Below are 23,304 nucleotides of genomic sequence, written 5' to 3'. Positions count from 1 at the left end.
TCACAATAGTTTACATCCTGTTAATCTCACCCATGAGTTTGGGACTAACTCAGGCAAAAGAGTTTGTTCAAGTGTACGAGTACATGTGTAAGGGGAGAATGGGAGTGGGAACTCAAGACAATCTGAATATGTTGACGGAGGTGAGACTGTCGTGCCAAACCTAACACAGCGCTGGACGCTCTTTCAGAGGCCGGACCTGCTTCCTGGCCAAACACAATACATCCAGTGTTAGAAAACACAGCATCTCATGTAATCATGTCCTGGAGGCCACACGGTTCCAAGAGTTAAGCAAACAGGCTCCGAAACTCTCTGCTTAAACTATTAGATTCAGAGCATTTGGCAAGCGAAAGCCAGATGTTATTGGCTGTGAGATTAATAGACTGTAGACCTGGATATTGATTATTATATTTACAGTACTTCTGAGATAGCAAAGGTCCACTTTGTATCCCAAAAGTAATTTTATTCTAGTTTGAAATTATATGGAAGTCCTCCATCACTCTTATTAGTCTTTGAATTACCATGGGATTCATTTCTAAATGTATTATATGGTCGTTTCATGGTCTAAACCAACTACATGTGTGCACAAATAATGATGAACAACTTTGGGATGCATTTTTTGAGAGGAAGGCCTGAAACATTCTTTATCCAAATATGCGAAGGCAACCGCTGCTAGGCTAGAGTACACGAGCTTGATTTCATGCATCATTTAATTTATATCATATTAGCATGGAGTGCTGTAGATGGCAATACTCAAAACTGTTTTTTTTTTAAAATATTGTCATGACATCATTTTATTTTGAGGAGCAAGTTGGGTAAATTTAGTTGCAGGGTTACTACTGCAGGGTTGTGCATCATTTAGAATTGAGTTGAGAATGGCAATGCTGTTATTGTTAAAACAAACTGTTAAAAAAAGTCAGGAAATCGAAATAAAGCTGAAATATAATGAGATATAAATATTAGAAAAAAACAAAGTAAAAAACTTAAATGAAAATTAGTACTGCTTCCTTAAAAATAACTGAAATATATATATATTTTTAAATGTTTTTGAAGTTTGAAGCTTCAAATTAAAATTAAAATAAATTGACGCTATTTACAACTATATAAAACAAAACATAACAATATTGCTTAAAGGGGTCATCGGATGCAAAATTCACTTTTCAAGTTGTTTGAACATAAATGTGTGTTGGAAGTGTGTCTACACATCCATCCTATAATGATAAAAATCCACACAGTGTTTTTTTTTTTTTTAATCCCTATTTTAAAATCCCCTTTCTCAAATCAGGCTGTTCTGAGACTCCTGTCAGAATGACGTAGTTCTGTACAGACCACTCCCACGACAGTTGATTTACCAGGCCGTCTTACCTTAGACCCGTCCTGAATGAACTGAGTGAGCTTTAAACAGTCCGACCACCATTGTGTCGGCTCCGGTGCAGGGGAAGTCAAGATTAAGCGATTGAGGTGTTTTGTTGTTGGATGTAATAATGAACATAGCAGTCTTCATTTACTCCCGACATCTGGGCCGCTGAATCGATCTGCCTAAATGCGTCTTTGTTTACGCAAATCATTCGTGATCCAACTTCATCTACAGAAGAAGTGAGTATAAGGGTTTTTTATGAATCTTTGCAAATCGCCTTTCCTAATAACGTGCTAGTTAGCCAGTTTGACGGCTGAAATAAACATTACTGCTCGTAACCCCACGGAAGAGTGGGGCAGGGTCATCAGTCATTAGCATTTAAAGCAACATGGACCAAAAAACGGCTTGCAAAGTGCAATGAAAAGTGAAGATACAGTATACAAATAAAAACTAATTCAAAGTAATAACTACCATAATAGTATTGTAAACAATACTAAAATAACACTGCTTTGTAATTTAATTTGAATTGAGGTCACAAACAGAATTGCAATTTGAATTTGAATGTGTGGAAATGCAGTTAAAATGTACTGGTGAAGTTAGAAAGTAAAAACAAAAATGCTGAATGTTGACTTGACAAAAGTCAAGTTTTATATCAAAAATTTAATAATAAAATAAATACAATTTTAAAAGTTTAGAAATTTGAAGGTTTACATGCCTTATACTGTATGCAGGTAGAAAACCAGAATGCACCTGTGTGTACCCATATTTTCCTCTTTTTATTACATCTTAGAGTTCTTATTCAGTGTGATGAACACAATCCATAAGCTAAAAGAAAGCCAGTTCTTTGATTCTGAATTTTGGCCAATTCTGTTATGTAGCGTGTAGTTCAGGCCTAACTGTCTCTCTAACATCAGTCACAGAGCTAAATTTGCCCTCTACCTTTGCGCTAAAATGTTTTTCTAAAGAAGTTCAAAAGAAAAAAAGTCCCCTAATCTTAGCGAATCTGTTTGAATAGCTTTAACGGAGAAGATTTCTTCAAAGCAGTGATCTGTGTGCGTGGGTGATTAGTTATAGAGGATAATGCACATGATGTAAATACAGTATCTCATTGCTAATGAGTCGGAATCCATTAGAGGGGCCTTTCTTCTCGCATCGCAGCCACTTGGGCATTTTAAGTTTTTCGAGGAAGGCGCGGATTGAGTCTCTCAGAGCTGATGATTACACAGAGCAGAGGCCCATCATAAACACACTGCTGCAGATGAAAGAGTCGTGCTCTCTGCTCACGCGAGGCTCTGATCTGCACAAGCGGTGTGGGCAAAGCCCCATTAAGATTTCAGCATGCTCACATACATGAGACAAAGTGCTGACTCTACAACCTCTTACACCTATCTATTAATGAGGGATAATTCACTCTGCAGATGAAGATCAGCACTTCCATTATATATACAGTCTTTTAAACGCTCATTGTATGTAATTGGTCTTCTGGCTATGCCAACCTGAGGCTGTTTGTATCACAGCTGATGGGGGAAAGCATTTATATGATGTTCCTCTAGTGCTGTAGGACAGCACCTGCCCAAGTTGTGAAGTTGTGTTTGTCACAATGGATAAACTCTGTGTTGAACAACCTATTTCGTTTTTGTAATTTCTAACCAAATGATCAGTGAGAGCAGAACGAATGTGTCACAAGTTTTAAACTCAACAAAAATGTAAAATACATCTATCAAGAGCATGCTTACAGATGAAAACAACAGAAAACAAAACCGCGTTGGATGAAGTGGAATTAGAGCCCTGCACGTGCCTCAAAATAGGCCCTAGCCCAGCCTTGTCCGACAGCTTATCAGAATTACGGAATTACTAGAGCCCGTCTTTTTTCCCCTTCTGCCAAAACAGCTTATACTACTGTTTCAGCTATTAAAATGGTTCAGTTTTGTATGTAATGGAATTATAAAGTTAATTCAGAAAAACGTTTGGAGTGTTTTTTGTTCATTAAATATACGTTTTTTTGTTTGTTTTAGTGTTGTCATGGTACCAAAATTTCAAAATGTTCCAATTTTGGTACCAAAGCAAAACACATTTTTATTAATCAAGTTAAACAAACATAAACTGTACAAAAATCAGTGCCATTTTTTATGCTTATTTAAAATTGTTTCAAGTTTTTCCACAAGTAATAAAATGATGTATGAAAAAAAAAAAGTTAAACAAGTTTCACCCAAATGTTTTTGTCTAATTTCTGCTGCCGCTGAAAAACAACTGTTGTCTGTTTTAGGGTTTGCTGGTGTGTTTCATGATCTTCCTCAGCCTGCAGCTGTAAAAGGAAAATATAATATACTTAAGTAAAGCAATGGGCTGAGTCTGACCAAATGCCAGATTAGATTATTGACATCAGCTAAAATATAACATTTCAGTAAATAAAAAACTTCGGCTTTTATGATAAATTTAGGTAAGATTACATATATTTTAAGACAAGTGTATATCAAATAGAAGGAAACTGTAGTATTAAAAACACTTTACAATAAGATTCCATTTGTTGGATAACATGACCCAACAGTTATATATAGCAATTATTCTTCTTGGGGTTATTTTCAAAATTTACTAATACATAAAATCAAAAGTTCATTCTGTTAAAATTATTTAATGAACAATGAACAAACATGAATGATCAAGTGTTTTAATTAAACAACATTCAAAAACATTAATTAATGTAAAAATGTATTGTTCACTCACTGAAAGTTGATGTTAGAGAACACAAGGTCATGTCAATGAATGGTATCTTATTGTAAAGTCTATACAGGAGATAAAATTGGACTGTACTTTCATTTTATCCAAACTGTGTACATATTTATTTTTAAAGAGCTTTCAAAACCTGCTAATTATCCAGCCAAGAATAACAACTAACCAAGTAAGCCAAAAAAACAAACCAAAAAAAGGCCCAGAACTGCTTTTCTGATGGACTGATTTGACAAATACTGTTAACCATTTGTACATTCTCTTAACAGGCATATTTTAGATTCACAATTCATTTAAAAGCATCTGGTGTGCAAAAATAGTAAATACCATCATGTCCTCCTGTTTTTTACCCTAATAAAAGTTATAGGAGCATTAAATAGTTAATAAAGAAACTTCATTCTAATGCTCATTATATTAGCGTTAGCGACGCTTATGCTAACGATTAACTCCGCTATAACGGCAATGTTAATTTCAATCCGACATTCAAATTAAAATATGGAATAATAATCATAACAGAAGATCTAAATATTAAATAGAAACTTACCTGCTTGAACTCTTTCATTTGATCCGGGTGTCGGTATTTAAAGTGTTTTGATGTGTTTCCTCCTTTTGATGTCGCCTGTCTCAGTGCTTTTATGAAGCGAGCGCATCTGCGCAGAAAGTGAATGAGAGCCAGATGAACCACTCTCAACTCCAGGCTGTTTATGTGCCAGGCAAGGTATTCGCCCGACCAGATACCACAAGCCGACCTTCCCTCGAAGACCGCCCCCCACCCTGAGATGGAAGCATCCATCGTTATCATCTGGCGATGACAGACTACCCCCATTTCCACTCCTCTCCGGAGAAAATTGGGGTCCCGCCACACTAAAAGGGCGTGGAGACAGGCGCCTGACACTCTTAGTAGGCGGAGGGACGGTCAGGAGGGGCGAATACCCAGGGACTTCATCCACCAGAGGAACAGTCTCATATGGAGCAGCCCCAAGGAAAGAACTGGGGAAGCCGCTGCCATGAGGCCTAGGAGCCTGCGACACAGGCCCTCTGACATGCGACGACCCAGCCTGAAGCAGGCCGAGCACGATTGGATGCTTTCGACCTGAGCAGGGGCCAGACGGGCCTGCATCGAGGTCAAGTCCAGACAGATCCCCAAAAATGGCTCCTCAGACTGTGTATGGTGGGGGATGCACCGGATCGCTCACTCTACCGACTGGCTCCTTTCTGGGGGCCGGATGCTCCCTGAAGAATGAGGCAGAGGCTGGTTCGCGCGCACGTCGTGGCATGAACTGCTTAAACGCAGCCACCAAATCTGCCATACTGCGCCCAACTGCCTGCGCTGTATGGCACAAAGGGCCAAGTCGGTAACCTTGCGAAGCTCCTTAACAGCTTCGGGTGTCACACAGTCCCCCTCATCCATCTCCTTCAGTACCTCCGCTTAGTAGGCCTGAAGGATGGCCATAGTGTGGAGAGCCGCACCCCTCCGGTTCCGCCGCCATGTAGGACTTACCGATCAAAGCGGAGGTGGTCCTACGTGGCTTAAATAGAAGGAGAGGGCGGGACTTCCACGAGGGGGCGGAAGTTGGTGAGAGGTGTGCAGCGAGCGTGTCCTCAATCACCGGGACTGCGGCGTACCCCTGCTCCACAGAACCAATAAGGATGGTGAAGTGAGCGGCCGCCGCATTAGTGAGATAGGTGGAGAAAGGCTGCTTCCAAGATCTGGAGATCTCGTGATGCAGGTCGGGGAAGAAAGGCAGCTTTCTCCTCGCCGGGCCCGAACCAGATCCACTGAGGAAACACTCGTCAAGCTTAGATGACTGGGACTCGCAAGGCTCGCCCGGCCAATCTAAGCTCAACTTCTCAGTGGCATGCGCTAATACGTCAACAAGCTCAGTATAGGCCGGAAAAGGCTGCGGTAAACAAAATATCCTCCATCCCGAAGGAAATTACTTCTCGTGCCTCCGGGCTGGGTGCAAGACAGCCACGAGAAAATTCGACCGGAGAATTTACACGGTGACGCCCAGGCAATGGAGGGAGAGAAAGTGAAAACTGCTCACTCTCCATAGCCTCGAGCTCCACATCCGAACTCCAGGCCGCGGCTTCGTGGAGGGAGGAGGCCTCCGGAGCGGTGCAGTGGGGGAGAACGGCAAAAATTTTCACAGTGCTTGCAATTAGAAATGCCAAAGAGAGCATCTTGTGCATGGGCCAGGCCCATACATCTGACACACTCACCGTGCTGGTCGTCACTCGCGATGAGACGAGAGCACGGCAGCTGGCACAGACTAAAGTCCATTCCACTCACCTCTAGGAGAATAATAATTGCACAGATGCGGTCGCTGAAGTGGAAAGAATCCAAGACTAAAACGTCACCAAGAAATGGGCAAGAAAAATCGCGAGAAGCGAACGCTTCTGAAGAGAGGAAAATCTGAGGGGTAAGATGGCGTGAACGCGGGTCTATTTCAAACACGTATGACGTAGGTGTGGCATCTCGCGCCATCAGCCAATGAATTTGCGTGATTCTATAAGGGCTTCAGAAAATTGTTACACCTGAGGCTGTTTTCATTGCGTAAACTACGCAGCGTTGAGTGAACCTATGAAAGAGAACCTACTTTTGCAAACTAGTCCTGGTTTTTTCGCTCAACCTCAGATGGCCCCTTTTAGTAATTGCAATAAAAATGAAATAAAATCTGGATATTAAATGATAACTTAAAAAAATAGAAATGTTCTCTTGACAACTAATTGAAATAAGTTTAGGTAGAAGTACTAAATTTATTAAAGATAAAACTAAATAAGAATAAAGCTACATAGAAATATTAAAAATTCAATAAAAATGTGAAAACAACAAAATTACTAAAACTGTCATAAAAATTGAGGATTTGAATGATTGGCAGAAGGTAATATTGAAATATTTAATAATAAAACAAATAAATATCCAGTACTACCTGATATTTCCATTGAATAAAAACAATGATTAAAAATCTGAAATTGTATATAAACCTGAGATCATGATGATATGCATCTTAAGATAAGTGTCTCAAAGAAAAGCTTGTTTCTACTGGTTAGTGTTGGTATGCTGGTAATCTGATTCCTGAACCTTAAACCATGCTGTTCACCAGCAAGATTTAGCTGCTACAGCTGGTTGACAAGCACATTCTTTGATGTTTAACTGGTTAAGAAGCCTGGCAGAAACAGGCTTCTTAAGGCTTTTTTTTCAACAGGGTGCACATCACTTGGTTCATAAACGTCTGTGGGTGTGCCATCTAAGGCTTAGGCCAGTCTCTAGCAGGCCTGAAGCGGTCAGTGTGCAGACAGGGCTCAGAAACCGCAAACTCATCAAGACGAAGCCTCCAGACGAGCCAAACACCCCGGCGTAGAGCAGTGAGTGTTTGGAGTAATGAGCTGGAAGACAGTTAGCACGCACCACATGGGAGGCCTCCAGTAATGACCCAGTGTCTCCACATCTGGAGCTGTGGAGCTGAGGCCGGTGCAAGGAACTGATAGCGGAGTACCACAGGAGTGTGGGCTCGTTTCCCAAGCCTTTAATCAGAATCTCTCTCTCTGTGAGCACAGCTCCAGTGCAATGAGCGATCTGTAATGAGCAGGAGATGCAGCCACAGGTGACAGCACTGTATGTTTATCGCATGGAGAAACTGTGAGACTGAGTGCTATTTACAAGGCACACATGCTGATATCCACAGCAAACATTATAATGAAGCTGGGGGGAGAGGAGGGTCGCTCTAGTATAAAAGTATGTTTAAAATAAGAACAGATGCAACAGACCTGTTAACATAGGGGGAGAGTGTGTTCTGAACACAACTTGGAGGCTTCAGAATTTATAGACATGTCATGTATCAGAGGCCCTTTCTATTCGTAGCCACCCCCCTCCCCCCTTAAAGCATACTAATAAGAATTCTTGCATCAGAAACAGTTCAAAGTAACTATAGTTTAAATGGCTGTATTTGATTAAACAGGCTATTTTTGCTACCTTACCTTTAAGTTGTCTAAATGTAAATAGCATTAATTCTAGATTAATGTTGTAATGAGTTGTGACATAAAATGCATGTAGTTTTTGAATGACACATTTTTGCACAGCGCCATTACAGCGCCATCACCAATCAAACAGCCGCATTGCCGTCTCTGCATGTCTCTGTCTCTCAAAACCCAAACCAGCTCTCTGTCAAGAGTAGGCTAATAATCAACTTAAATACAGATACATTTTCTACTAGGCCTACATGTTTGCTTCCTTATCTTTTGATGGTTTGCGTGGCACAAGCACATTTGTTTAGTGAAGTTCAAAAAAAGACTCGTTTAAAGAGTTCTGCATAATGAAAATGTGCGCCTTGAATTCAATCAGTCATGTTCAAATGATCATTAAATGTTTGTCATGAAATCTTCCTACATGTATGATACATTTATTTTTTAGAAATTATTAATTTTATATTTTAGAACACTGAATAGGGCAAATAGTCGAAACACAAATATTTATCCATACTATGTTCTTTTTTTTTCTTATTTTTTTTTTTTTCCGTAGGCTACTTTTCCAGATCTGCAAATTACTTAAGTTACTTTTTTAAACTGCGCAGGAACCAAAAGGAAATCATGTTGTTTTACATGAACCTCTAAAATTACAATGCAGTTACAAGTGTGTGAAGTAGCTAAATGAGTTTATGAATGAAATAAGCGCAAATAAAATAGTGTTGCAGTTGCCTTTTTTCCATGCATTTCCTGGAAATGACTTAAATCAGTTTCCATATTTCTAAACTGTTTAGGAACCCTTACTGTTTTAATTTAGAAATTTAAATATTTATTTATCGGATCACGAAAGGTCCCCAAGCTGGGACTCGAACTCGCGTTGCCCAAAGCACAACCGTGAAGCAATCTTGAAGCGCTGGGTATACAAGTATATCAGCTCCGACTGTTAGAAGATATTTAAATAAATGTTATTATCATAATAAAATAATCATATTAGTCAAACACGGCATATCTGTTTAGTGATAACTACGAAAAAAAAGATAGGCTGTAAAACCATAAACATAACAGTCTTATCAAGTATAACTGTACGAAGGCTGATACAGAAGAGTGTACGCAGTTTGCGTTCAGTGGATAATATCCAAAATGGCGCTACGGTGAGGAGAGGAGACGAACTGTTGAAAAAAAAGTCGTTATTTTTATTTTCTTTGCGTACAAAACGTATTCTCGTCGCATCATAAAATTCAGATTGAACCACTGATGGCAGATGGACTATTTTGACAATGTTTTTCATACTTTTCTGGGCCTTGACAGTGGTAATTACTTGGCAGTCAATGGGACAGTCACAAGCCTCCCGGTTTTCATCTAAAATATCTTAAATTGTGTTCCAAAGACGAACAAAGCTTTTAGTGATTAATGACAAAATTTTCATTTTGGTGACTCAGTGCTGAAGGATCTCACCTTTTTTATTACTATATGAGGTTAGGTTTAGCTGTCGTTTGTCAGCCACCCATCCTTGGCTTTGGTGAATGCTTTTACCCTGTAAGGCATTGGATGGCTGTGACTCCATGCTGTTTGTTAAAAGCAACTTGTGCCAGGATAAGCCACCTTGGAATGCAGGCTGGTGTGTTAGTGTTGATGTGAAAAGACTAGGCTATTTGCTGATGAGCCAGCTATGTGTGTGTGGATGTAATATGTTAAGGTTTGATATTGAGCCTCAGAGAAGCATTACAGGAACCTGTCTGCTCTCTCTGAATGATCTACAGCATCAATGTATTTTTATTTATATAGCTAGTTTTTCTGTATAGTTTTCACTAGACTTGCCCAACATTGTGTAAGTAATGTTTATTTCTAATAAAAAAGACATTCTTCACTGAACTTTAGATTCAAAGTTGAAGCCACCGTGTGAATATTGGTTAGGATAATGAAGATTAAACAATGTAATCCATAATGCTCTTGTGACCTCCCCTCATTCCCACTAATCATTTGTTTTCATTTCCATCTAATTTTCACAATGTCTGGTGTGCACATTTCTGGACCCAATAATCTCTCAGTCAGTCTCACAGAGGGCTGGACCTTTAACAGTTTGTCTGTGTTTGTTATTCTGACCTTGGCTACATAACTGCTGACTCCTGGGCAGCTGAGTGTTCACTGATCTACTATTGTGCTTGTCTATGTTAGTGTTATTCTGCTGGGATCTTTAGTTGGGACTGGGCCCAGTATTGTGGTGGCCTCTTCCTCTTGTTCGGATTGATGGCTGACCTCCCTTTCATGTTATTTTTAGGCCACAATAGGCACATTTGTAGTTACTGTACATCCCTGCCTTTTGCTTATTGTTCTGAATGGTAAGGCATTGATTCTCTGCTTGAGTTTTATCAAAACCAGCTGTCAAATGTTTCGAAAGAGACCAAATCTTGCACCAGAAATAAAGAGAGGGAGAGAGCAAGACATGTGGACTGATGGGGGAAGACCATAGTTGATGTCTAAAAAAATTGCGCAGAATCAGGAGTGATGTTTGCACTGCTTTCTTATATTACCCTGCACTTATTTCTTATATCATTTACAATGACCTGAGTATAGTTTTTGAATAATTCAATTTGATATTTTTATGGTAAAAATAGCGGCAAGGGGATACAACAGTCATGAAATCATAATGAGGAATGGAACCTTGTTAAAAGAATGATTGCACCAGTGTGGTTTCTTAGAAAAAGATTTGCATTATTTGCTTTACATTATTTTTAGTAGTGACTATTTTCTATTTTCTACTGTATAAGAAAATGGTATAACTTGATTATTTTTCTCTTTAAAATAATCAAAATCTAAATTTAAACTTTTCTTTTATATGGCATAAAAGTTTCAAGCACTGAAACCAACATAATTGCAAAAAGTGCATTGCTGAGATTTTGGCACAAGAGTTATACCAGTTTTTTAAATAGATTTTTCTTTATCAAATACATGGTTATATGTCATTGACCCTTGATTACTTAGCAGGTTTTGAGGTTTGATTGTTGTAGACGAAGTTGACCACTAAATAGGAAAGTAGCAGCACTTTTTTTTGGGTGAAAGTAGAAGATTTCCTGCTGGGAAGCAGGATGCGGCTTTGATTCAATGTAGTGTTGTTTCCACCCACTCCTTTTTGGGTTGTGGCCAAGCCACCCGCTCCAAACATGTTCTCCGGGCAGCTGGAATTTCTTTGACGTTTTTGCTAAATGCGTGTTTATAAGTTTGGCCATTTGAAAAAGGATGGTTCACATTCCATTTGTTCCGACCCCTTTGAATCTGAAATGGAGCGCAATTGCTCCCACTAAAATGAATTGTTTCAATCTGTTTCACTACTTGTCTCCATCACGGTGGCCTTAAGGGCTCAAGACTTCAATACAAAGAAGAAACGACGAGTAATAAATTGAATAGATGTTCTTCCATCACCTCTAACCCTTGTCATGTCTTGATACTCTATGATTCACTCCAGACTAGAAGTCTTCTTCAGGATTAGCATGGTAAGAGAATCTTAAGAAACACTCTTCTGATGCTAATGATGAAAAATGAATACCATCATAGTGCCATATAAAGCTTATCTCTGGAGCCTGTAGCCCATCAGACAGAGGGTGAGAGCCCACGGAGGGCGTCAAAGGTTGACTGGGGAGTAGGAATCCATGACTCCAGCACCCTGTATGTGTGTTTTGTTTTCCATGCCATCCTATATGCAGAGGCAAGATAAGCATGTGCTTGTGGTGGGGACCAGGTGCGTGACTATCAGCCTCTCAAGGGATTTGTTTTGACAGGGGAGGGTCCAGAGGGGACGCAAGAGGGTCAACCCCTCTCTCGTTCTCTTTTTCAGTTTTCACAGGGAGCGCAGGCTACTCTCTGACGTCAGGTCCCATGCAGGGATGTTCCGTATAATCAGGAACCACTGCTTTGGTTCTGCCTGGTATTTCTTTTTCTGCAACCTGTCAGTGCAAAGCCTCAGGCCTCTCACAATATTCCGATTCATGGATGAATGTGGCAATCGGGAGCAAGTCAGCTGGAGATTTCCCAATGCGTGCTTGGGTTCATTGTATAATGCTGAACCCTTGCTTTTATCAGACAGAGAGAAAAGAGAGTATCTCAGCAAACACAGCAGCAGATTTCCTTCCAGGCTCTTTCATGGAAAGCAGCAAGTTGACTTAATCACACGCTATGATGCTTGGCCAGGAGGTTTGAGTCTTGAGATGCTGAGTTCCTATTTCCTCTCTTGGGCTGTGGCTTTTGGGTCTTCCATAATTCTCCCCTAACCCGAAAATCTTGAGGTTTCTCCCTCAGCCCACCCCCTCACCCAGTCCTGTTGGAATGCCCTTTTTCCCTGCCACAAGATACTCCACTGTGGCTTTGGAGGCCACCTAGAATGGAGCAACTCTGCTGAGCCCACATTCAGAAATAGAGATTGAGGCTGTAAATTTAGCTCTTGTCAGGGCTCCTAGCCTCTTCCAAGGAGCATTGCCCATGCCCAATCTCATAAGACGCATTGTTTGCTGTAGGAATTATGGTACTTCAGAGGTACAGGCCACAGTTGTCAACTGTGCCTCACTAGAAAAGCCTGAGGGAGCGAACTCTATGATTACCATCATCGCCCTGCGGCATCAACAACAATATTGCTGTCATTCCCATCAACATCCTCATCATGTTTTATGATCTTTGTCCCCGCTTAACCAGCTTGCTAAGAGTATGGGCTCTGATGTGGAGAAATGCGGTTGAATGTCTGTACAGTGCACTAGCCATGACCTACCGAGCTCAGATGGAACTGAACCTGGAGGTTGCTCTGCTCCTGTTGACTTTGGCTTCTCCAAGGCAGTTAGCGGCAGACTTTTAGCTCAGCTTTACCACAGTGCGTTCGGAAAACACAGGTAGCTGGAAGTACGGCGTTCAGCAGTGCTTTTCCAGAGTGGCTAGATGAACTCTGCAAGGAAGACATGAAAATTAAATTCCGGCTTCACAGCATTCAGTAACATGTGATCCTCTGAGCACCTGGAATACTGAAGAGTAAATCACAGCAGTTTCTTTCAATATATAATTGTATATAATTTTCTCAGATTGAAGGTATAGGTGCCATTCATTGCTTTGCAGAATCACTGGATTGCACTCTACAGTAAAATATGATGTTAATGAAGGAGGAACATGTTCATCATCTCATTAAATGCACTTGATTCTAAATATACCAAACAGGCATACACATAGGCTTAGTTTTGTGAGTGTTGAGTCTATCCCTTGAGGTATTAAATAAACTGTAGGTGCTCAGAGTAGGCTTAGGAACTGGACGTTGCAGTGTTAAAGTGTTCCGATGTGGTGGAAATCCTTGCTGTTCCTCCACACATCCCTGCTTTTAAACTGAACCAGATGGGCTCTTTCCATATAAAACTTTCACTCCCTTTTAAGTCTCACACCGGGCTAACGGCTGTTAAAAACCATGGTACATGTCATATTTTGCCCACTTAATAAAGTCTTTAATACATCAAGGGCTGCTCAGTTTCACACCACAGTTGAAAATCCATGTATGTAGGCATTTTGCCAGGTACAAAATGACAGACTGTTTAGTGATCATGGGCAATGATTCGTTTGTCCTCTGTTCATGGGAAATGAATCATATCTCCTGGGCTAAACACAAGAAAATGCCCTGATTATTAGTTTGACATGAATTAGCTGGGAGGTCGGTGCCAGTGCTGTCAGCGCCACTGTCAGGTTCTCCTCTTCACCCGCCACAAATGCTATGCAAACTGTCTAACACAAATTCTGTTGTCAGTCCACTGTTTCTGAGCCTTCCTGTCTTTCTGATTCTTCACCAACTATTTCCATGAACTGGGTGGGGATGATAGATGAGATGAGAGTGAAAGTAAAGTTGACAGCACAAAAAAAAAGGAAGCTAGACACAGCGAATTGGAGTTTGGCAGATAAATCCAGAGAACTAGACAAACAACTTTAGTGTGGATTGTTTCCGGGATTAAAGAGAGTAGACCTTCTCTAACATCTGTTTGTGTTGGCCGTCACATATATACAGACTTACTTTCACTCCAAACAACCCCAAACGTTTCTCCTGTCTTTGGAGTGTTCTTTTTGCACTCGTTCTTTCATCACAGCATTCAGTTGTTCCAGCTGCAGCCAGTGTGAGGTGTCTATGTCCACCGATCTGAGCTGGGTTACTGAGAGACTGTTTTGACAGTTGCAGTCGGAGTGTGACGCGCTGCTGTGGAATGTTCTTCAAATGACAGAGGAGGAACCAGAGAGTTAGATCCATGTGTGTGCATGTGAGAGAGACTCAGGTCTGGGTAATAAGGCAGTGAGGAGAGCAGAGTGGTGGTTACCTTCCAGAGAAGTTCACGCCCCCGAGAGCTGTTTGGTTTTGTAGTGGCGCTCTGTCAGAGGAGGAGTGGAAGAGAGAGAGGAGGAGGGGAGAATGTGTAGTGGAGGAGCCTTCTCAGTTACTGAGAGCAGCACACGCTGTCGGCAACAGAATGAGCGTGTCCGCGCTCTCTCCCGCTAGCAGCACTCTCTAAGAGACCATTCGCCCCCCTCCCATCTCTTACGGTCCCTGCCAGACGTCAAGAGCAGACACAGGGCTCTTGTCTCTCTCTCTTTCTCTCTCTCTCTCTCTCGCTCTCTCTCTCTTGTGGGAGAAAGCCACGAGAGACAACTCCTCCACTTTTTTCCCCTCCTTATTTCTCTCCGAGACTTGCAGTCTAAGGGACTATGCCGGTAGTTGGCGTTGCATCGAAACTCCGGCAGCCAGCTGTGGGGTCCAAACCCATCCACACTGCACTGCCCATCCCCAACCCTGGGAGAAGCAGCATGGCACATGGACTGACACCCAGGAGCTCGGAGCTCAGAGTCACGGAACCTTCTATGCTCTCCTGTCAGCTGTCATTCAAGACGGAGATCCATGATAGGAGGTCAAGCTTGGTCCCGGCTCCAGCCACAACTTTGGCACGTAGCAGCAGAGAGGCAGAGGAGAGCAAGATCTGCAAGGTCAGTGAGACTGATGATGGTATTCAAAATGTGCTGTGTTTGGGTTGGTGTTTTGAGCAGGTACTGATTCGCTCTACAGTTGGCTCTCATGTTGCCTCAAGCTGGTAACGGTTCTTGTGGAATTATGATTTCATGCATGTTTGGAAATAGACCAACTAGATGCCTAGTGGACCACTGCAAAATTTTAGCAGGTGCCATAGATATGTCATGTCTAGACATTTGTATTCTACATGGTAGCAGTTAAGCTGTAGTGCATATGTATGAATTTGAATTTATTTATTTCCAAAAATGAAAATTCTGTTATTTACTCACCTTCATGTCATTCCAAACGACATGAAGAAAAACTAAATATTTTTTTTTAACCACAGAATGAAGTAAGTCATACAACATGAGAATGACATAATAATGACAGAATTTTACTTTTTGGCTAAATTATCCCTTTAAAATCTGCAGGAAAACGCACACTGCTGAATCTTGTACTGTTTGAGCATGGCTAGTTTATCATTACAAACCATGTCATTCATGTGGCTGATACTTCCAGTTTGCGAGCGAGCTGTTGTAGTAGTTTTGCTGAGGCTATTAAGATCTCTATCTGTGAAATGAAGCATGAGGGCAGTTTTAGGGGGGTGTTTGCGGGGGAGATTCGGCCACCTGAGAAACCCTTGTGTGCAGTGGAGCGGTGCAGAACACTAACTCCCTATCCCCCACGTGTGGTGCTCTGTTACAGATAGATGGCTGGTGTTTCCCCCCGCTCTCCTGCTCTTTTCGCAGGCATCACTATATTAAAAAAGCACAGTTTCTAGTGAATGATAGATACGTATGGGTTACCCTGAACTCTTTCCCATTCAAAACAAAAGCATGCCAAGATTTCTGAAAGCAATTTTCAAACATTTGGCTGCAAACCAGTGTGGAGACAGAAGGAAGGCGGGGTGCTTTTGAGTGAAGGAAGTGAGGATCTTTCAAAAATCCCGCCAAGCAGATTCATTTGAGGTTTTGCTAGACCTGCCTGTCAAAACTGGAGGGAAAAACATAGACTGTAGGGAAAAGACTTTCCTGTTTAGTAAGCTCATCCTGACCATTGTATCATTTGTGACCTCCTTAGTTTTCCTCCTTCATTTTCAAATCCCAAGAGGCTGGATTTTCTTGTAACCTGCAGGAAGTGTGTGCTAACTTCAAAGCAGGGTCATGGTTGACTAAGCAGTGTTTCTGGTGCAGCGGTCACAAGCATGTTCAGGGTTGCTGCAAGGCAGCGGGGCCAAGAAAAAGGGGAAGTGTGTTTTATTATTAACTCAGTGCTCTGTGACCTAAGACACTGTTCACTCAAGTGTCATGCCCTTTAGTGAGAAGAAAGACTAGACTTGTCTTTTCACTTTAGTTTGCTGTTAAATATGCAGTGGGAATGTTAAAACTGGTCATAAAGCTCAACTGAGCAAGAACTATATTTGAATATTAATAATGTTATTGTATATCATGTGACTGATTTTTTTTTAAATGTTTTTTTCTGTCTCCTTAACTAAAGAAATGTCCCACCTGTCCCTTCCTGACTGATCACAGGGGAACAATTAGTCCTAATGTGGGCTTGTCCACTCAGGTCTTTCAACTCTCTTTGAAAGGGCTGAAGAGCCTGAGGCAGTACTTACTTTCTCCTGCCAGTCTAGTTTTGGTGGGGCTAGTGAAGATCATAATGCAATGGCATGTCAGAGTGCATTCATTCAGTAGATGTGGATTTGTTTATACCCACATGCCTGTTTGGACATGTTTGTAGTCATTCCCACAGAGGGCAGCATGTTCACCTTGTTTGGTGTTGACACAGGCTTTATGCAGCTGCAGTTTGATTTGAATCGTGTGGCGGGACAGCAAACTCATGACAAACTTTGCATTCAAGGACATCAGTCTACTGCGCAGTTGGCAGTGTTGTGATCTGCCTGTGCAATTTATCAAGTTTCCAAACAAACAAAAGCTCTGCAGAGCAAGATATAAAGTAAACCCATGGAACAACTTAACGGCTAATGTGTGGACAGACTGCGAGTGTGCTGTAGAAGCACTTTTGGATGCCTGTAAGAGAAGCCATCCACAGGAGCCTGCATAGTTTACAGTATGCAAGGGCCTCATCTCATGACAGTGTTAGAGAGTGTAAAAAATGATGGTTGTGTAAGTGCAATATCTCGTAGTAAACAGAGGAAATATGTGGTTGGTCTGGTTGGTGAACTGATTATAGCTGTCTCTGTACACTTTATACACCTGAGAACAAGGGCAGTGAGGTGTGTTTGAGAATGTGTGTCTGTAGAAGGCTTGGTGAGAGAAAATACATGAGAACAAAAAGAGGGAAACAACAGTGTATTTTAATTAACTGGGTGTCTGGGAAATAAGAAGGATAAGGAAATATGTTCTAATTTAAACCTACTTCTATGTACTCCTACAAAATACAGTAAATGAAAATCAGAACAGTACTCTAATTCAGCTTCCGTTGCTCTGCATTCCGCGCACTTGACTTAACAACTGAATTGAAAGTGGAATGACTCCACAGGGTGCTGTTCACTGTTATACAAGCCTAAAATTGGGACATGAAGAATTCTCTTCTTGTTCAGAGTGAACACTTTATGTTGTGTTTAGATCATCAAATAAAACAGCTGTTGATATAGATCCAAAAATAATGATTCAGAAATGTTTTGTTGAGATAAATCCATCTGTTATATTTTATTACTCATATTTATTGCATTATTTATTATCCCAACAGCTTTTACAAAATCCTCCTTTGAGTGCTTGGCTTTGAATGCATATGGGGCGGTGGAGACAGTCTTCTATACTGCATGTGGAAACTGAGGTTTGTCTGAGATGTTGTTCTAACATCCAGTGTAGAAGTATGACAGCAAAATCCCATTCTAAGAAGAACACGGGTCTTTCACCCTGTGCAAATCTTCCATTTGCTTTGCCATCTTACATATTTCTTTAATGTGTTTTGTTGCGCTCTATGAATTGTCTTTTATATTAAAGTTATGTGAAATCCCCCAGATGCACTTAACTCTCAAAACTGGATTGTCAACAACAGGATGCAATTCGGCTGCTGTATTTACACCTCTCATTTTTGTTGACAGTTTAACTATCCAGTGAAAAGTAGCTTCCCTTAAACTCATATCTCGCGGTTGCTCATTTTTAGTACTTTTCTAGGGGGGATACAGTAGTTCAAAACCTGTATGACTTTCTGTTTTATGTGGAACAAAAGGAGGATATTTTGAAGAATATTCCACTTGTTTTTGACTTGATATATACAGAAATAATTGTGTTAACAAACCCTTTAACTTTTTTTACAGTAATGTCTTCCGGAACATATCTTGATTCTGTTGTCATTTCATCCTGTTACATATGCTTAAACAGACACACACGCATGAATATTCATCTTCATTCTTAGTAAGCTTAGCGGTGCAGTCTAATAGCGAAGTTCCCCATAGCTCTGTACTTGTCCCATTCAAGATTTGTATATGTGTGATATAGAAGTCAGGGAATGTAAACAGGCCACTGATGGCTCACAGTGTGTTAGAAGGGGAGGCAGGATAATGTTGAGAGTGCAAGGGGACAGTGCCAGCGTTTCCCAGCAGCAGAGGTGCTGTCGGTGGTGAAACACTGAGGATTGAGGTCGAAAGGGGGGTTCTTCTGTCTGTGTATGTCGCAGCCATGGGTGGTCTGGCGTGCTGCACTCCTTATCTGGAAGAGTGCAGGACAGTGAAGACAAGTGATGACGCTCACCCTTAGACAAGCAGAGGTGGAGGCTCAGAACCATTAGACAGCTCGACTTGCATGGAAACATACTATCCTACAGCTCTCTTAAGAGGTGTGACTTGTAACTCACTCAAATTCTTTTCCAGTTTACCTAGTCAAGGGTTGAGTGATGATGATGTTTATTCAGATAAAATCAGACACATTGCTTCACGCTGTTCAATTTATTTTTAAGGGTTTCCTGCTCCAAGTCAAGTCATTTATTTTAATAAAAATGCTCATTCTGACTCCCATGAACAAAAATTTGTCCACCCAAAAAATGCTGTCATAATTTATACCCTCATGCTATTTCCAAACTTTTTCATTCAGATAAGATAAAGCTTTCACGCTTCAAAAAAGATGCAGAAGCACCAAAAAGTAGGCCTATCCTATAAGTTGACTCTATATTCCAATTTTTTCGAAGCCAATAGACCAAATAATAAAAAAAAATGTTTTTGTGCATCACTTTTGTGATTATTTATTTATTTACAGAAAAGCTTTACTCCCCATCCACTGTAATTCCAAGGAAAAGAACAACCAGTTCATTATTCAGAATTTGTAATTTTGTGTTTTACTGAAGAAAGAAAGTCTTATCAGTTTTGAACAAAATGAGGGTGAGTGGATGATGAAAGAATTTAGATATTTTGGTAAACTATTCCTGTAAGTGTTTTGTGGTCACATTATAGAGTTTGTTTGCAAAACAGCCATGCAAGTTTATATTTAACTTCTCTGGAAGCTGAATCAGTCTTTAGTTAAAACAGGAAGAAAAATTGGTGAGAAAAACAGCATGCGACCTACACAAAAGATCTTGCCAGGCATCCTGTTTTTTTTTTTGTTGTTGTTTGTTTTTTTTACAGGGGTGAGCAGTCCAGAGACCAAGAACACACTGTGCACACAGCTCAATTTGAGAGAAAAAATTACATCTAATAACATTTAACGATCTGGCAGATGTCATTTTGTTTCCCTCGGTTCAGTTGAGGACTTTATCACCAGTATCAAGTGGCCGGGCCCCCCTGCCATATCTGATATTCTTGAATGGTGTTTATTGATGCGGCACTGCAGAGCTGCAGACTTTCTTACTGATTTGAACAGTGCAGCCCATGGGCGGAAGTTACCTACATGCTTTCAGACTGCTCACAAACACCAGGCCATATCCACAAACACAGTACCTCAAGGCATTGTGCTAGTTCAAAGGTATGGCAATTAAATCATCAGAGAGAGGCACACAAACTCTATACTCTTCCACTTTTGTGTTGTGTAATGCCATAAAAGTACACAAAGAACAGACCAACTAGTACAGGCAAACTTACCTAGTTATCTTGACATACCAGAGACTAGTGGTTCTCAACCAGGTGGCCGGGGGCCACTAGGAGGCCTCATCAGACTTCCAAGGGGGTCTCAAGATGAATTAAATTATTTTAAATAAGACAAAATAAGTATTAAAATTAGCTAAAAAACAAAAAATCAAGACCTTTTGTATTTTAATTCAGTTTGATGTTTATGAAATTGTGAGTAAAATATATTTTTAAACATCCTTATCAAGTAAATAATGAACGCATATCAACAAGTGTTGAATATTGTTGTGGAACCTGCATTTTTAGAATGAATGAATAAATGAATGAATAAATAAATCAGTAAATAAAAAAAAAATGTATATAAGCCCAAAAAGTCTTTATTTTAAATGAAATTATTTTTAAATAAATACAAAATAATTAACTTTATTTATTAATCATTCTAGCTTTGAAAACATGGTTTTGTCAGCTAACTTCTAGGGATCATTTTGCCCAAAGTGTGTGTAAGCAAACCCGTGAACACACACATTTAAGTGGTTAGTCTATTACCTTTCACTTCCAGTCTTCTAGTTTAATCTTTCTGTTCTTTCACTCCCTTTCCTTCATTGCTCTAATCAGCTGCATTTGTCATTTGTTACATAAACTTCTCTCATTTTCCTGGAGCATTCACTTCATTCCAGACCTCTGCTCTCCTTTACTCATTCTCACAGTTTGTGCACACACTCTCTCACTCTCTCTCTCTCTCTCTCTCTCACTGATGTTGTGCTGATAGAGGGATGGAGGCAGTGCACACACCTGGCACTGTCTGTATAACTGGCTCTGATACACGCCACGAGCCCAAAGCCGCACACAGAGGTCACACATACACACACACACACACACAGACACAGTCTTTCTCTTGGCTCGGCACAAAGGAGGAACATCTGTGAAACCAAAGCATGGGGTTCATTAGCAATCAGCAGGGACTGGGACAGAGCGGACATCTCAGCATGCCGTTAATACGCACCAGGAAAGGAAAGGAGGGATGCGCACGGTTACGTATTTTCATGATCGACTAGTCGTTAGCTTGTCTGAACAACTACTAGACTAGCTGGTCTTCGGTAACCCTGTTTGTTTAGGGTTGTGTTCACTAGGCACCATTTACTAGTCTAATTTTCTACTAAAACGACTAGTTGACTCATTCCTAAAGTAGAAGAGAGGTAAACAGAATGAGTTCAGTTAGTCAGCCCCTCTGTGAGTCAGACTGCGTGATTACATTGTGACCGGCTACAGAATCATGGGATTTCCTGCCCCATGGGCAAAAGTCCAAAGCGTTTCAGTGGAGTGTTTGTTCACCTACATGCGTGAATGTTTAGAGGTTATTGGACACTTTAGGAAACTTTTGCTGGCTACTGTTTAACTGCTTTTCTTTTCAAAATGTCACATGCATCTTCAAATATTACAAGATCCCAGAAACCATCTTGCAGTCTGACTGAATCTTTAAGACAGTACCATTTAAAAGTTTGGGGTCAGTAAGATCTTATTTTTTTATTTTTTATTATTGGATGAATGCCTCAAATCATATTAGAATGAATTCTGAAAGATCATGTGGCACTGAAGACTAGAGTAATGGCTGCTGATCTGTTTTATTGTATTTTCAATTAAATAAATGCAGCATTGGTGAGCATAAGAGACCTCTTTCAAAAACATTAAACAAATCTTACTGACCCCAAACTGTTGAATGGTAGCATCCATTATGTTAACTAAAGTGGCACAAACTAATGTTGAACAGATGCAGAACTGCCAAGCGAGTTAATAAAACATACTTAGGATCGCTGAAACACTTTGAGGTGATAATTTTGTTTTAAAGTTTCAATGACATTTGCAGTTGTTCACCCAAGTACTGCATTTGGTTAAATGATTTAATCTGTGTTTTCCCAGATGACCGCAACAAATGAACTGTGAAGTACATAGACAGGCTCTGAACTCATTGTGTGTGTCACACCAGCCAACATAAAATAAAATAAAAAAGCTGTGCTAGCAGAAGCAAATTAGATCAGATAAGCAATTTAATTTTAAGAGATGGTTCCGATTTATTTGCTCAGCGCAACTGTTTTTAGTTTTTATTCTAGCAATTCCGTTTTGTGATGCGAGTGGCAAATTACTTATCCTTTAATAAACCTCAGCTTTATATTTACCTTTGTAGTCATTTTAATCACTAATCATTTCTGAAAATTGATACTCATATCCCGCCTCACCAACTTGGCCCTGCAGACCAGAGGTTAAATATTTCCCATCATTCATAGGGTGTTAATATTACTTTGGAAAGGTGTTAAGCTCCTCATTAACGGTGTTTAAAACTGAAGTGCAGCCTTATGGACAACAAAACTGTTCAGGTCAAGGCCAGACATGACCAGACATGACGGGGTCAGGCTTTTACCACATACTTTGACTCTCTTTCTCTCTCTCTCTCACCGCACAAACTCTTCTCTGTGCTTCCTTGACGAATAACAGAGCCTCCTAATCTCATAATTATGGTGTAATCTTCCTAATAGCATAATGCTTCGAAGCTTTACTTGGTACTGAGTCTATATATATAGAGAGAGAGAGAGAGAAAGAGAGAGAGAGAGAGAGAGAGAGGGAACTATTGTCCTCCAAATGGTTCATGCATGGTTTAGGTCAGCCATTAACACAGTGGTTGATGTTTGATGGGCCTTGAATATCCAAAAAAATGTGCAATCAAATATTCTCTCATAATGATCTAGTGAGAAGGGGTGGTTATCCTTGAGTGGACAGTCCATTACTGCGGTTATGACAGTGGCACAGAGGTCCGTTGTGTCTCAGTGAAGCCATGTGATAACACACTCATCAATGCAGATGGTGACTCGAGTCAATCGCAGGCTCATTTTCTCTTTCCCGCCACTGCTGTTATCCCGATCTTGATTAGTGTGTGTACCTTTGCACACACTTCCATTTGAAGCTGTCTGGGAGGTATGTTGGTTTATGTCTATAGTAGCATTTGCATCATGACACAATATTCTGTTTTTCAAAGTGTTTCAAAAATAATATTCTGTTAAGGTTAGATTATTGTGGTGTATTGCCTTCTGTCCATTTATCTGGAAACTGCTGGAAAAGTTATTATGTCTCTTCATTTGAAAGGCTGAAGAATTTTCATGGTATGTTGAGGCACAAATTAATAAACGGTACAATATAACTATCTCTCACCTCTTAAAGTGCTAGTTCACC

At 40.5% G+C, this 23,304-nt stretch overlaps 1 protein-coding gene across 11 annotated transcripts in view; it reads left to right on the top strand.

Annotated features, from left to right (window-relative positions):
- nav3 (neuron navigator 3) overlaps nucleotides 1-23,304 on the top strand; it is a 322,550-nt gene that overhangs the window by 160,858 nt on the left and 138,388 nt on the right. For 7 of the 11 annotated variants that reach the window (XM_058772573.1, XM_058772569.1, XM_058772575.1 and 4 more), the window contains exon 1: nucleotides 13,903-15,034. The exons of 1 other annotated variant lie outside the window; for it this stretch is intronic. In XM_058772573.1, the coding sequence (XP_058628556.1) occupies nucleotides 14,759-15,034 (276 nt within the window). In that variant the 5' untranslated portion in view covers nucleotides 13,903-14,758. Of the gene's footprint in view, nucleotides 1-13,902; nucleotides 15,035-22,892; nucleotides 23,050-23,304 lie in introns of those variants that run through there. 3 more of the 11 variants (XM_058772572.1, XM_058772567.1, XM_058772576.1) reach the window with 2 other exon arrangements.

The sequence above is a fragment of the Onychostoma macrolepis genome, chromosome 04 (assembly GCF_012432095.1).
Source record: "Onychostoma macrolepis isolate SWU-2019 chromosome 04, ASM1243209v1, whole genome shotgun sequence".
In the NCBI taxonomy this organism is placed as follows: Eukaryota; Metazoa; Chordata; class Actinopteri; order Cypriniformes; family Cyprinidae; genus Onychostoma; species Onychostoma macrolepis.
Note: the sequence above shows the minus strand (reverse complement) of the source record. Positions and strands in the feature narration are given on the sequence as shown.